The 16,318-nt window shown below is 50.1% G+C and overlaps 1 protein-coding gene across 7 annotated transcripts in view; it reads right to left on the bottom strand.

The window, feature by feature from the left end:
• The window catches only part of SLC7A7 (solute carrier family 7 member 7), a 31,918-nt gene extending 15,600 nt beyond the window's left edge, over window positions 1–16,318 (bottom strand). Inside the window, exons 1-4 of one of the 7 annotated variants that reach the window (XM_072962794.1) lie at window positions 16,149–16,318; window positions 13,875–13,969; window positions 13,414–13,529; window positions 8,713–9,258 (exon numbers count right to left, since the gene is read on the bottom strand). In XM_072962794.1, the coding sequence (XP_072818895.1) occupies window positions 8,713–9,211 (499 nt within the window). In that variant the 5' untranslated portion in view covers window positions 9,212–9,258; window positions 13,414–13,529; window positions 13,875–13,969; window positions 16,149–16,318. Of the gene's footprint in view, window positions 1–8,712; window positions 9,259–10,320; window positions 10,420–11,663; window positions 11,821–11,906; window positions 12,077–13,413; window positions 13,530–13,874; window positions 13,970–15,677; window positions 16,074–16,148 lie in introns of those variants that run through there. The other 6 variants (XM_072962795.1, XM_006217217.4, XM_072962797.1 and 3 more) reach the window with 6 other exon arrangements.

Consider the following 16,318-nt stretch of genomic DNA (forward strand, 5'->3'; position numbering starts at 1 on the left):
ATGATCTCTGAGCGACTGTAAAATTAAAACTGCTTTTAATCATCCAAAGACAGAATACTGAAAGTAAAGTTTTTAGAAATTAATAAGATGCGTGTAACTGTGAAAGAAATTTGCAGCAGTAGACACTGTTTCTGCCTGACCATTCCGTTAGGTCACTGACATTCTTACCTACCTCATCTAATTTAATTGGACAGAGTAGGTTCATTATCTTTATCTTCCAGTTGAGAAAACTGAGGCCACTCAGCCAAAGGGCAACTCCAAAGCTGGCACACATTCTTCCACACCACGTGCCCCGTGTTTGCACGCAAGGATGTGGGCCTGGGAGTGGGACTGTCTCCCCCTGGGGTAACGGGACTTCTGGCTGCAGAGAACTGGACTGAAGCAGTCCTCAAAGGACTCTGAGAACCCAGAATCATCAGCCTTCGGAGGGGCCATCTGCACACCCCTTTGGTTGGGAAAAGTAACCATTTACAGCATCCTGGACAGGACAGCAAGATTCCTTCAGAACTCAGGATTCACCCGTTCACCCATTCATCCATCCATCAAGCATGTACTGAGTACCCACTGGGTTCCAGACTCTGTGCAGACTCTGTGATTAAGACCCAGTCCCCAGCCTTCCCAGAAAAGTGAACATGAACCATTAAAAGAAGAGGTGCTATGAAAGTCAGCTTTCATAGAGAGAGGCAACCCCCCTTGGGGACAGCGAAGGGGGTGCAGGTGGGCACCAGGACCACTGTTACTGCACTGAGTGTATGACGTCTACTGCTGGGGTTGCAGGCAGGGAGGCAGAACTTCTGGCAGAGGGGGCAACATGTGCTCACCCTGACAACAAAACGATCAGTGAGTGAAGTCACCCACGTGTACAAAGAACTTACTTAAGCAATAATTGGTAAATGATTTCAAGGTCTATCAGCAAACCTAGCCTATCTAGGGCTGTAGTTCATCAGCAGGTCCAGAGGAAGATTGTGCCTGTCAAGGGACGGGAAGCCACCCTGACAGAAGCAAAAGCCATATTGGCTCTCCCGAAATCGTCACTGTTTGAACAGAAAAGGATCAAAGCATGGCAAAAAGATAGATCATACCTCTATGAGGCAGAGCCCCATTCTACAGATGAGGAGGCTGAGGCTAATAAATGTATCCTGCCTGATTCCGCGCTCTTAACCACCATGCACCGCTGCTTCTCAAAGGGATGAGGGTGTTCCCTGCATTGTTCAAAGGAGAGAAATGCAGACTCCAGGCACCAAGCATTCTGACCATGGAGAGACCTTATTGTAGGGCAAGGGCATCTCATCCAACGTTTCCAGAAATACACCCCAAACCAACCTACGGTGGGCTTAAATCTTTCCCATAAACTCCCTCAGCCTTGGTCCCTTCCTCTGATAACCGCCCTCCTTGCCTCCAGAGTCCACCTTCTGGGAAGCACATCTACACTCCCTTCCCCGCCCCCGGTCTCCACGATGCAATCTGATGTCCGCTCCACCGCGCCACTGGAAAGACCGCCAGCACTCCCTTCGACCTCCTTCTTGCCAATTCCAGCGACATTCCATTCTTTATCTTACTTACAAGCTCCTCCAAGAAAGGCTACTTTTGAGTGTAAGCCCTCCTCCCTTGGGTGCACGGCCCTTCCTCTGAACAGTTTACAGATCTGTCTCTCCCATCAACAGTGAGCTATGTGAGGGGAGACACTGGGTTCACAGTCACCCTTGTATCCCCAGGGCCTAACCCAGAACTAGACAGAGAGTACATACTCAGTAAATCTTGTGAGATGAACAGATAGATCTCTCTTTGCAATCTGACTCCACCCTCACTGTCCTGAAATTTCCCTCTCCAAAGTCACCAGTGACTTTCATGTTGATAAACCCAATTGACTCCACTCAGTCCTTACTGAGTTTGATCTCTCAGCAGACTGGACACTGTTGGCCACTGACTCCTCAAATTGCTCTCCTCTACTCGCCATCTCACCATTTCCCTCATATGTCTCTAAATGCTGCTTCTCCATTTTTTTCTACAGAATACCTAACCCTCAGTGTTGGTATTTTTCAGAATGTTATCTTAAGCCATTTTCTCTTTCCTTGCTACATCTTATACTAAGACCATCTGATCTGCTACTGTGATTTCAACTGCTGCCTGTATACCAGTGATTCCCAAAAGTGTGTCACCAGCCCAGCTGTCACGATTGCAGATACATATGAATATCCAACCAGCTACTGGACATCACCAGGCACAAAGTAATCCCATCAATTTCCTGCAAACCCACTGCTCCTCCAGTGTTCCCCCTATACATGAATGGCATCACCATCTACCCAGCTGCCCAAGCCAGACGCCCAGTCTGAGTATCTTATCACTAACAACTTCTATCCATATCTAATCAGTGTCCACGTCTTAACCAGTCTCCTCATCCCCAAAACATGACTCCGGTCCAAGCCACCATCATCTCTCACCAGGAGCATGGCAATAGCTTCCTAACTGGTCTCCCTGCTTTCAGTCCTGCAAACTGAAGCCATAGTAATCTTTCTAAAACTCACAAATTCTAAAATCTAAATCACAAACACCACTCCCCTACTTTAAAAGCCTGAAGAGTTTTTTCAATGCCTTCAGAGAAGACTACCAAACTCCTTAATATGGCTTGTGCCACAGACTGTATCTTCCAAAGAAGTCTCGACAATATCTCCCATCCCACGTGCTTTTCATACAATGTGACTGTAACACCCTGCCCATCAAAAGATAGGGTCTGTGCCTCTTCTCTTGAAACTGGGTGGTCTTTTGTGAACGTTTCTACCTATATAGCACGGCAGGAGAGACGCCATATGACTTCAGAGGCTATAAAAGGCATTGCAGCTTCCCCTTTGGTTGCTAGGATACTCATTTTTTAAGGGACTGAAACAATCCCTTTATTTTATTTGGAATTTTTTTGGGGGGGTAGTAATTAGGTTTGTTTGTTTGCTTGTTTGTTTAAATAGAGGTACTGGGGATTGAACCAAGGACCCCGTGCATGCTAGGCACGTGATCTACCACTGAGCCATACCCTCCCCACTGGAAGACTCAGTCCCATAGCTCTGAGGCTGCCATTCCGTGAGGAAGCTCAACATAGTCCATGCGGAGAGACCACGTGGAACAGCCCTGGCACAACGTGAAGAGAGAGATGCCCAGCTAGTCCCCATCTTCTCCAGTGTCCCCTGTTCCGGCTCCTGCCACCATCCGACTACAACCACATAAGACCCTGAGCCAGAACTGCCCCACTGAGCCCTTCCCAAATTCCTGAGCCACAGAAACCATGAAAGAATAAAAGGACTGTTAGAAGCCAGCAAGTTCTGTGTGATCTGTGACACAGCAGTAACAACTGGAACAGTTTACAAAGCCCTGAACAACCTAGCCTACGACCTCCGTCTACCCGTGCTGGCCAGCTCTCTACATCTCCTACCTTAATCTCAGTATGTAGCCCACCCTGAACTCCCTTCAGTGTCTCGAAGAAGGGTCCCTTCTTTCTTGTCTCCAAGTTCTTGTCCGTTCGTTATTGCTGCCCGAGATGCTCCTCTTCCCTCTTCACTCTTGGTTAATTCTTCTTCTTCATTCACGTATCAGCTTAAACTTCCTTATGGAGAGTTTCTAAACCCCTAGGCTAGTTCAGGTTTCCTCCTGCGGCTCCCTGTGCCTCACAAATCACAATGCTCATCATAATCCATTGTAATTTTGTGTTGGGTTGTCTCTCCCACCCCTTCCCGCACGTGCACACACACACTCACAGGTACACACACACACCCTGAGAGCTCCATAAAGACAATGACCAGTGCTGGGAAACTGGCAAGTGCTTCATGAGTACTGAATGCTCAGTCTCAGCTCCATCTCTTTCCTGAGCTCCAAAAGGGCACATCCACCTACCATCCTACAAATAAATTTCAAATTCAACATGATTCTATCCTCCCCCTCCCTGTATGATGCCACCACCTATTGGTGGTCCAAATCAGAAACCTTACCTCTTCATTCAAGGAATATTTATCGAGTGCTTCTCTTTGTTCCCTCGCTGGGTGTGATGTGGACCATAAGACAGGCTCAGCCCCTGTGGCACAGAGCTCACAGGCTGGTGGATGCTTTGCCCGTCACTCGCCTCTCTTACACGGGCCATCCCAGTAAGAGTTACTGGTTGGCCGATTATACCTTCTAAATGGCTCTCCCATCTATCCTGTCCACCCCCACCTGCCACTGCCCTAGTTCAGGCTTCCATCACTTTCTGCCTAGATGGCTACAGGAGCTTCCTAACCCATGTCTCTGCCTCCAGCCTGGCTCCTATGTCCCACCCCAGCCACGCTGCTCCCCTGCTTCAAATCCTGCAAGGGTTCCTTAAATTCTTTAGGATAAACTCTAAACCCTCTAGGAAGGTTTGCCTTTAGTTCTAACCCCTTGACCCCTCACACCCCACAATCCCCCGTGCACACCGCACACCTTCACACTTTTTCTCACCTTTATGCCTTTACATTGCCTTTCCCTGTGCCTAGAGTGTCCCTGCCCCTTCTTCTACAGATATTTACTGAGTACCTAGCAGACGCCAGCCACTGTTCTAGGTGCCAGAGACTCAGCCATGAGCAAAACAAAGTCCTTACTCGCATGATGTTTATACTCTAGAGGGAAAGATAAACATAATCAAGTAAATATTTAATGTCGGGGGAGAGTATAGCTCAGTGGGAGAGCGCATACTTAACATGCACAAGATTCTGGATTCAATCTCCAGTACCACCATTTAAAAATTTTGTTTTAATCATTTTAAAAAATATATTTAATGTCCGATGGTGAGAACTTTATAGAGAAAAACAAAACAGGATGGGAGACTGAGAGTGACTGGTTTGGGTAGAATAGGCCTCTGGCAAGGCAGTATTTGTGCAAAGACATGAATGGAATGAGGGAATAAACTCTGAGGGCATCTGGGGAAAGAGCCTTCCTGGCAGAAGGAACAATAAGTTCAAAACCCCTGAAGCAGGAACATGCCAGGTAAATTGGAAGAAAAACAAGAAGGCCAGGAGCTGGAGCAGAGAGAGTGAGGGCGGGAGGTCTGAGATGAGTCAGAGTGTCAGATGGTGAGGTAAGCTTCCCCCACCCCTGACTCCTTTTCATCCTTCAGTGCTGAGTGCAGACATCATCTCCTGAATAAGCCCCTCCACCCCCTCCCAGCAGGGACCACATGCAATGTTTACTTGACTATGTTTGCCCATCTTCTCCACCACACCGTGAGTTCCCTGCAGGGAAGGGCTCTACCTTTCAGCTTCATATTTTACAGAATCCACCACTTTCAATAATTTTTTTCTCAAATAGTCAAAACTTTCTTCCTTTGTTCTGGTTCCATGATCTGCAAGCAATTCCCTGACTACTAGATGGGTTTCCCAGTGACTAGGATACTAGGAAAGGGTGCCTTGATAGCGAACACACGCCTTCTGGTCATTAGAAATTATACACACATGCTCACATTGTACATTAATAGACTGACATCTTCATGTACCCATCAGCCTCTCTCTGGTGTGAGTGTGACTCAGTTGGATGGGATGATGACCAACTCTGGGTCATGATGACCCTAGAAACGGCATGTGAGCAGCCCAGCAGAAGCCCACTTTCCCTATTCAGACAGCGACCCCATCACCCCCAACCTTGAATCCTTAGCATCACCTCTGAGAGCTCCTATGCCCTCCACATCCACGTCCTCAAAATTCCACCTTAGTTATAACTATATCTTTATCCATCCCTTCATCTCCCTTCCAAAGGCACTGCCTGCAATACAGGCCATCACCACCCTTCAGGTTTCAACTCCCTGACCTGGTCTCCCTATCTTCTATCTATAACTCTTTCCAAAAACATTATCTACAAGGCTGGAGTTCTTCAAAACAAATCTGATTCCACATCTCCACTTCAAGTCAATAGCTTCTTATAATGAAAAAGAACCCCCCAAAAACACACATATATACGCATGTATATTTATAACTGAATCACTTTGCTAGACACCTGAAACTAACATTGTAAACTGACTACACATCAATAAAAAATAAGAATTTTTTTTAAGTCAATAGCTTCTGCCTGCTTTCAAGATAAAGTCTAACCTGTTTAGGCACCACAGAACCACTCCTGGAGGTGGCCCTGGGCTGTTTCCAGTCTCTACTATCTCACCCCTATCCTACCCACATTCTGGCCATACCAACCGCCTGGAATTCTTTGATCGGTTTTGCAGCCCGCACCTTTTCACATGTAGTTCCCTCTGTGAGAAGTGTCTGAGGAGACAGATATGTCTCTATTCAAAATTCAGTCCAGACATCACGGTCTCTGTGACATCTGCCTAAGTGCTCCTCTCCCCAAGAAGAAAGTCGTCTCTCTTGCCCCTGGAATGTCTCTTTCTTGGCTGCTTGTAAGCCTCTTCCTCTCCCTACTTCTTGGTTTTCTCCTGAATGGTTTCGGTTAGATAAATGCAATATTACCGCATAGGTACCACCTGGACAGAATGTCCTCATAGGTCTTTGTTTATAAGTACACAGAACTCGACCTGGATGCTCATTACACAAGAGCTGAAGGAAAAAACTCATGAATCATGTGTCCCTAAATTCTTATTTACAATCTTGGTTGCCCTTCTGATCCTTCTTCCCATCTCTAATGTCCCTCTGAAGATTATTAGAGATAGACAAAGTCCTATAAGCAACCAAGAGAGAGCAACTGAAAACATAATAATCACCGATACATTACACTTGAGTCATGATTTATGGTTTTCACTGAATCTCATCTCATCCTCACAGTAGTCTAGAAGTAGAGTCACTACAGCTTACCTATGGTACCCAGCTATCGACCCAGCCTCAAATACAAGTCTAGTACACTTTTTACTCTACCAGGGTTGTCTCAAATGCATGCCACAAATCCAGGCACAAAGCTATCTTTTATTAACCAGGGAGCTCTGCAGACTAACCATAACTGTGGCCACTTTGCTTGTATTCTTAGGACGGTGCACAAGTGTGTGTATGTGCACTTGGGTGTACAAGAGATGAGTGTGCCTCTGTTCCCAAATTAGATGCAGCAAACTAAAAAGACTGACGAAGGCAGGCACAAAAGCTGTCAGAGATGACACAGATCAAAATGAAGAAAGAATGTAACCTTTCTTGAGGAACTGAAGTCAGGCCAGCACTCCGAGGCCACTGAGGAAGCAAACACTCATCTCCATCCCAGTGGCCTGGAAGGGCCTCAGTCATACAAGATTTGACATGTGCCATGGTGACCCTGAGTCAACAACAACAAAAAAAAATGTCATGTTATGAGGGCAAGCTGATATATCACTGGTTTTAAAGAGATTTCAACAAAGATGGTTAAAATAGAATTCCGGTGCTTAAAGGGATGCAGCCATCTTGGAAATTTTACTCAGATGGAACACTTCTTACTCTACACGAGATATGTAACTCTACACCCACATTTGAAGGGACCATAAGACCAAAAGATCCTAAAATCAGTTTCATCAGTAATCCAGCCTACCAGATCGTCTAGAAATGATGCCAGGGAAATTACAGATTGTATTTAAGACCTCAAGGAGGGGAGCTCAGAGGTAGAGTGCATGCTTAACATGTACGAGGTCATGGTTTCAATCCCCAGTGCCATCACTGAAAGAAAAAAAAAAAAAAGACCTCAAGAGAAAATCCTCTTCTTTCAACACAGGGCAGTGCCTCCCTGACCGTTGGCCAACAGCCTCACGCAGAGAAGAGTGTGAACCCACACCAGGGCACACAAGGCACAGGAGGAGCCCACAGAGGACAGCCGGCTCTCTGCACAACAGTCAAAACTGGGGGGCTGGAGAGGAAGCTGAGAGTAAAATGGGGCAGTGGAGAAACTGAAAGGAAAGCACACATGAAACTGACTGAGAGGGTTGATCCAGCAGGCCATTGTACCTGGTACAAAATGCCTGGTACAAAAGGCCCGCTGCCGCTGCTGCTGCCCCTGAAACTGACAGGATCTCTGAGCTTTTCTGCAGCTGGAGGTGGGAGGGGGTCTCCAAGGTCCCAAGGGTTCCCAAGCTGGGAGGGCACCTTTCCAGAACAGAGGCAGCTGGGGGGCGGGGCCGTAAAGGATCAGCCTCTCGGTACCTTCCAGGTGGCTTTGCTGAATGTACAGGTTTAAATCATATTTTCTTTATGAGATGGAGAAAAGGCCAAAGTAGACTGAATTCATAGTTTGAAGAAACCAGCCCACCGAAAAACCCACACAAATGCAATAGGATATTCGCTGACTGTTATTTACAAGACTGAAAACGTGACCACTAACAGAGGGCTGATTAGTTAAGTAAATAATACATCCTTAAAAGTAACACAGAACAACATAAAGCCTTTTTGTTTTTTAAGTAGATATATAACTAGAAAAGAACATCAGTGATCAATTCTGGGGAGAACGCAAACTATAGAATTACGTGTGTATTAGGGTCCCATTTTTGTAAAACACAGAACAAAAACTACATCTCTTGAAGGAAGAAGAAAGTCAGGAAGGGTGGAGACTGTTAATGATATTTACCACGGGAAACTTGGGGGAAAGAATTTTAACACTTTGACGCCATTCGAATTTTCACACACAGCATACATTAATGTACAACAACAAGAAAGTGTTTGTCAGAGGCATTCCTTTCTGTCTCTTTCTTACTGGCTGACTGGACTCATATTCCGGACTCACACCCGAGCACCACCCTACCCCTCCTGCCCCAGCCTCACTTACAGATACAGGCAGCCGCCAGCAGGCGGCCGGCAGCGTAGGGCGCGAAGCAGCTCGGGAAGAAGGGCTGCACCATGTAGTTGGCAAAGGTGATGGCAATGACGGCCTGGCTGGTGGGCTCGATGATGAGAAGGGAGGTCCAGAGCCGGATGAAGGCAAGGAGTCCCCCGAAGGCCTCGAGGATGTAGGCGTAGCTTGCACCAGATTTCTTAATTGTGGTGCCCAGTTCCGCGTAACAGAGAGCCCCGAAGACGGAGAAGAGGCCCCCGACGGCCCAGATGACCAGGGAGAGGCCGAAGGAGGCGCTGTATATGAGCACACCTTTGGGGGAGACAAAGATGCCCGAGCCTATCATGTTCCCCACAATCAGGCACACGCCATTCAGCAGCGAGATCTCCTTCTTCAGCTTTACCTGCTCGGGCCTGGGGCTGGCCTCATCCCCCAAAGGCGAGGCCTCCCTCCTTTGCTGGGAGGCAACTTCATACTTAGCGCCGTTGACCATGGCAGAGGAGGAGAAGAAAGCCTTCACCAGCTTCCTGGCATTGCCCTCTGAGGAAGAAAGATGAAGACAAACAGCTGGTGGGCAATTACAGAGAACTCTCCCCAATAGGGGCGAGGATGGGTGATCCACTCCCACCAACCATTTCAGAGACCTCTCTCATCTCCCACCCACCATGAACCTCTTCTCTATCCGGCCCATGAAAACCACCCTGGCTTGAATTTTTAAGGGAAGTCACTTGTTCCCCAGAAAGCACCTGTTCCTCATCTTCAGGCTGGTTGCTGCCCACCTGGTTTACAAAACAGAAAGCTAAATCCTGGTTCTGTCTGAGCCTGCTGTGACACAAGACAGAAAGGAGGGCAATTGGGCAGTTCCCAGGTGTAACCATAATGATGTGAGCCTGTGTGTTTCAGCCTTCCCCCAGCAGAGTCTGTTTTCCCTCCAATTGCAGTCTCCATTGATGAGATGCAACCTTGGGAACCAACCTTGCAAGCAGCGGGTTCTCCTCACAACTCTTTTTTCCCCGGAGGACCCTCACTCTGGCAAACCTAAAGGGCTTCAGAGATCTCTTGCTGGCAACACACAACCATCCCTCCCCAGCCCAGGGAGCATCCCGTAACAACACTTGGCTGAACACTTCAGCCCCAGCAAAGCCCAAGCAGCTGGGCCTCACCCGGAAAGAAGACAGGCCCTTCTCTTTCCCTGCTTTTCCTTTCCCAGATACCTTTCCCAGCCCCTAGTATTGTAGGCCTCCGGCCATCAAATCTCTGCAGAGTTGCATCACCCCAAAAAAGTATGAATGAGAGAACATTTGGTGATCCAAATGTACAGCCCAACCTAGAGATGACTGGAGGCAGCTGATGACCACTCCGGACCCCGGAGTTGCTGCTGGAGAGACAGCACCAAAGCCAAGGCAAGGAAGCCGCTGAGGCGGGGTGGCTGATGCTGGGCATGGCAGAGCAGGAGACAGCGGGGAGGAAGGCGGGCCAGGCCTGGAGGTGCTAGGGCTAGAGCACTCAGAAAGGAAGCGATCAAACACTGAAGGGCAGGGTAGCCAAGGGAAAGTAGGCAAGATGAGTGGGGCTGAAGGAGAGGGTAGGAGGCACACTCACTCCCTGGCCCCAGGTGGAAGCAGGTCCCCACAGCAGCAGCCACACAGAGACGGGGGCAGCCTCCAGGAACTGTGGTCTGACTGCTCCGGCAGCTTTTCAGCCAGCAGTAAAAGGAAAGACCAGGCAAATGCTTATGGATTTAAGTCTAATCAAGAAGTCAAGAAGGGCGGAGGGAGGGAGGGAGGGAGGGGGGGGAGGGGTGTTAGGCAACTGTCTGGGTCCAAGGTTCACTCGCCCTTCACATCTGCAAGGGGAAGGCTAGGAGCTCTTGGCTCAGCACTTTCCATGATAAGAAGGCGCTCTCTCAGGAATCTCCTTTGTCAGCTCAGCTACAGGACCGGGCCCCAGGGAAGGGACTGATGGTCAGCTGGGTGCAGTTTCTGTAGCCCTTGGGGAAGCTGTCCTGGAGCAAATTAGCTGAGGACAGGGCTGCGGCTGAGAAAGACTACAGTCCTCTCTCTCTGTCCTCCAGGTCCCACCTTAGCCCCACTTCTCTCTCACCCCAAACAAGTAAGGCAGGAAGGTTGCACATTGAGACACAAAGGCTTGTTCACACGCAAACATTAGAGGAAGTGTAAGTACAGTCCTACAACTCGTGATCGTCATCGGCATCCTAAGAGAACCCTGCACACTTCCCCCCATGGAGCGAGGGGTGAACGCCTGAAACTTGCGCCATTACCCCAAAGCTGAGCCTCAGGCTGCTCCCAAGGAAACAAGGTCAAGAAATGAGACGCAAACCTCTGGGTGTATCCTCGCCCCACTCATATGCCTTTTCATCCTTCAGAAAATATATCAGGATCTTTGGGGCCAGCGTAAATTCCTATAAACACCTTCCCCAAAGTTTATCCCCCAAGTTTATTCTAATTTCCTATAAATATGATGAAATAGGATTTCACTGAGCTATACTGGACAGGCCCAGAACAGACAGAGGAAGTTAAGCATTTTGGGGAAATCATACACTGTTTTCAGAGTCTACTAAGATCTGGTTTTCTGGGTGTCTTTTACCAACAGAAATCCTACTCATTCTGAAATCCAACTGTCCCTTCTCAGGCCCTTTCAAACCCTCTTTGGTTATTCAGCTACCAGAGAATGAAGAGCTAAAAAGCCCCAGGGGGCCTTATCTCTGCCTGATAACCTCCCATTCTAGTCCCTTAAATACTTTTTTTTTTTAAACCCAAGAAAAGGATCCTGGTGTAATTTATTAGCCTTCCCAGAGATCATGCTTCTCCCAAACCACCCTCACAACTACATCTGAAATCCATCCAGAGGAGACTCTCCTTTTCTCCCAGCTCCCCCTTAAAAGTTCCTTTATTAATAATAGCTGTCATCTATTGAGCACTTACCTGGGTCAGACACACTGCCCAGCACCTACATGCCTTATCTCATGTGATCCCCCCAGGAGCCCCTTAAGGCAGACACTAAGTCACCTGCCAGGATGCCAACGCAGCAAGGGAGGCAGGCAGGCTAGCCAACAAAGCCCAAGCCCCGTGCTCTCTCTCCATCCCCCCCACCTCCTCCGACCTGCCCAGTCTCCAGCCCTCCTCTTAGGCAAGAAAGCCGCGTCAGCCCACTCCCTAATGAATTACCTGGGGGGAGGATGTGATTAGATTAAAAGAAAGCCTCTTCCTCAGCATAAAGTCTAAGCTAAAGGCTCCGGCAAAGCCCGTCCATCTCCTTCCTGGCTGCTCCTCCCCCTTCTCGTCCCTTTGCAGGGATGAGAGTCGACTGCAAGTCCTCTTGGCAGAGCTGCTATGGCTAGGGCGCCCACTTCTAAAGCAAACAAAAACATGGAAACACAGGAAACACATCATCACGCCAGACCTTTTAAGACCAAATTCCCTGGCACCAAGGGTGGGCATGTGTCTTAATGAGATGTACGGGAAAGGAGAGAAGGAGGGACAAAGGAAAGGTACACTGTGAGGGGAAGTGGGTAGAGGTGTGGGCAAGGCTCAGTTCCTGGCCCGTGGTATCTGAAAGGTGAAATCCTCCTCGTGGAATCTTGAGACAGAAACCCACTGGGGGTGAAACCCACACTCCAGCAAACAGCGCACCCTAGCGGTCGCACCGGGAAGTGCTAGATGACTGGAATCCCCTGCCTAGCCTTCCTACTCCAGTAGGCCCACTAAACTGGACAGAGGAGGCTGTTCTTCAGAGAAAAGATGCCCCCTCCTTCCTCAGTCACTGCCTAGCGCCAGTTCCGTGCACAGGAAGGCACTGTCCTTGGCGGTTCACAGTCCTCCCCAAGACCCCAGCCCTCAGGGTATTGCCTCTACCATTCAGGCAGCCTGGGACCAGCAGGACCTCTGCTGAAGTGCTCTCCCACCCTAGGCTTGACAAGAGAATCTTGTAGAGTGTGGAACCCCAGGTGATAACAGCGTTCCTGATGCACAGAGCCCCACCTCCTCCCTCTCTGAGGTGCATTCATCTCTGAGGACCTAGGGGAGATTACAGGACAACATACTCATCCTACAGGAGAAGCTTCAGATTCAGGGGCTCAGGGAACACAGTTAGCGGGGCGCTAGCATGCAGCACCTGGTACAGCAGCAAGTGGTGCCGCCCCTCGCCCTGACCCCACTTATGAATGGCAAAACCAAAACACACTTCCTCCAGGAACCAGCATATAGTTCACGGTCTTGGTTCCTCAGCCAAGCTCAGAGAGCTAAGTGTGAGATGACAGTTTTTCCCCATGTCCTGCCTTCCTAGCTCTACCTGGGCTGTGCTGCCTCCTCTAATGACAAAAACAGAAAACAGACACACTCTGCTACCACTAGATCCCCCATCTCCCCAAGCTGGAAGCTCTGCTCCTCCCTCCCCAGCCCTCCATTGGTTTTTCTATATTCCACTGTAGCTACAACAGTCCTTTTTTAAAAATAAAGAGGAGGTGGGGGGGTACTAGAAAGAAATTGTTTACTTCTGTGGCCAGGGCTTCCATTAACGTAGGGCTGAAGGCTCTAAGCAGAAGGCTCTGCCTGGGGAGGGCTGAGGCTGGAAAACAGGAGGCCCTTGAGTCTCAGGTTCAGCCAATTCTCTGGACTCACTCCATCCTCCTACACTTCCCCTCTCGCCCATTGTCCCTCCTCTCCCACCTCTTACCTGTCCTGAGACCTTGGAGCAGGTGCGAGGAGGAGGAGGTACCAGCGCTGGGGACGAGAAGCTGGTGCTAGGAAAGGGAACCTGGGGTAAGGCTCGAGCTCCAGCAGCTGTTGACTCTGAGGAGCAGAAAAGGCAGAGGGTGACTACGGGGACCGAAATGCAAAACAGGAAAACACATGTGCGACTCTGGCCGGCAGCGGGGGAGGGGCCAGAGGACGGGTTGGAGCTGGGACTGCCTTTTCAGACCCAGAGGACCTCGAGGCCCGCTGCCTCCAGGCACTTTCTCCACTCTGAGCCTTGGCGCCTCCCCTCCCCTACCTCAGCCCCTTAACTTCCTGGTTGTCCTGTATTTACTGAGCTCTTTAGTTCTCCCAGTGACCTAGACCTACCGTGCTCTCCCGATGCCCTTTATGACTCCCCTCCCCCTCATTCCTTTCCCTACTCATATCCCACTCACATACTGTCCCTGTTCCCCTGCGGAGGGCAAGGGATCCATGGTTAGGGCATTGGAACTCTGTGGTCCCATCTCAAGAGCCTCTGTGCCATTTTAGCACCCCTGTAAGGCAAAGCATGCCAAGAAAGGCCAGTCATAGGGGTACAGCCAAGCACACACCGGAACACTGAGCAAGCCCACTTACATCTCAGGTCCCCAACTGGTTCAGGAGATGCGTGCGTGGATTGCCAGGTGAGAGTCAGCTAAGGGGACCAGAGCAAGCTCTGGCATCCAGGGCAAGCTAATGAGTTGGCACCCCCTCAAACCAGAATTATTTAAATATCTGTTGAATGTTTACTTAGCAGAGATGGGGGAATACCGATTTTCTCGGAAGAAAAACTGGAAGCCTCATTCTTTCCATTCAAAATTAGAGCTCATTACATGCAATTTTCGGAAGCAGACAATTTCTTGGTAGGCATATCAAGTCATTTTCAATGTAGACAACAGCATAAATCTCAGGGAGTGGCACTTTACAGCACGTGGTGCATTTTCAGAATTCCAGCTGTGACCTCTGCCTTTAGGCAACTATCTGCTGGCTGGTCTCAGAGCCAAGCCTGCCATTTGTACCTGTACCTACGTGTTGCAGAATCATTCTAGACAGATAGTCTAGGTAAATAATCGTCAAGGATTCTGCCAGTGGAGGGGAGCCAATTTACAATTCACCAAGAGACACAGACAGAAATCAGAGTTCATTGGCACCAAATGTCTGAATTACTCCAAGGATAATTCGGTGCCCTTTTAGACCCAGGCTTCTGCTCAGCTGGCCCGCCCCTTAAACCCACTCTGGGCTCAGATCCAAGTTGTAAATGAGGGAAGTCCTAGGAAGACAGCCCTAGAGCTGCCCCTGTTGGCACTGGCCCCTGCTCCCTCTTCCCCTCCTCCAACCACACTGGCCTCCTTGCTGTTGCCACACCACACAAGGACGCTCCCTGCCTCTCAGGGGTTTTGCGACTGCTGTTCCCTCTGCCTGGAACATTCTTCCCCATAAAATTGTTCATTCCCTCACTCATTCCATTCAGGTCGGTGCTTAAACACCATTCTATCAGAGAACTTCCCTGAGGAGTCTCTGAAGGAGAAACTTCTTCCCTCTGCCATCCCTTCACCCTGTGCATCCGGAGTTTGTTGTCACCTCCCTCACTAAAATGCAAGCACCACCAGAACTTTATTCACCTATATCCCCAGTACAGGGCAAGTGTAGACAATCAAAAAAATGCTTGCTGGAAGAATAAATGAATGAACAATGCCCTTACTCCCAGACTGATTTCCCATTTGGGCTCCGGGAATGTCCTGAACTTGCCCGTCAGGCCCACCTATGCTGCTTCCGCTCTGGCTCCTAAGCAACGAATATTTGGGGGCATTTATTCCTTCTGATAGTAATGGGTGGAAGGGAAGGAGAGTATAGTTTTCACAGTTTTACTGGGAGGCCTAGAATGGTTTGAGACGGACTTTCCGCTTCATTAATGGGAAAATAAAAACAAAGTCCTTCATCTAACGCGCCTTCCCGGGATCGGGAAGCTCTCGGCTGCTCCGTCCCACACCCAGGCTCAGGTGACGGTCTGGGTCCTGCAGCGAGAGCAAGGTACGACGTCCGCCAAGGGGCGAAAAGGCAGGGGAGGCGAGCGCTCAAGTTCACACAAATGCAGGTGCGCTAGAGCGAAGTGGAACCGCAAACCCTTCAGAGTGGGGGTTCTTTGCAGAACCCCCGTCCGCTGCGATCCTCGCCCCTCCCCATCCTCCCTCCGCCCCGGCCCAGCCGGCGCGCCGCGCTCACCTTTGCCCCTTTCTCCACCACCACCCCCGCAGCCTCGCTCTCCGGGGCCCGGCCCCCTTACGTCGTCCCGGCCGTTTCCCCTTATTTCCCTCTTTCTCTTGGCCCCCGGTTCCGGGTCTGCGGCCCGAAGATCTCGCCTTCTCAACCCCGACCCAGCCACCGCCCGCCCCTAAAGCCCCACTGAAGAGCTCGGTCGTCCCTGATGTCCAGGTGTGGCTGCGGAGGCCAAGCCGGGCTCTGTCTTAGGGGACCAGGAGCCCACCTCACGCGGATCCCCGCGTTCCCTCCACCTGGCCAAGCAATCCCCGCCCCTCCCCGCGCTCCAGGAAGCGCTAGAAGAGGAGCTGTAGTGGGTGGGGGCCAAGATCGCAAAGGTCCGAGAACCCAGCGGCCCAGCAACCCGCTCCCCTGCCCTGTCCTCGCTCAGGTACGGCGGCGCTGCCTTTGGGAAATGAAAATGACCACGGATACCCTTAGATGCGTCCTCCGCCCCAGGAACGCTCAGCTTCCTCTTCCCTCCCTCCCAATCCAGCTCGAGCTGGCGGCCCGACGGGGGTTTGAGCTAGGGCCCCGGACCCTCGCAAACCCGCCTCCAGCCCCGAGACGCTATCGGCTGAAACTCCGGAGGGACTCTGAACCGC

The sequence above is a fragment of the Vicugna pacos genome, chromosome 6 (assembly GCF_048564905.1).
Source record: "Vicugna pacos chromosome 6, VicPac4, whole genome shotgun sequence".
Lineage (NCBI taxonomy): Eukaryota > Metazoa > Chordata > Mammalia > Artiodactyla > Camelidae > Vicugna > Vicugna pacos.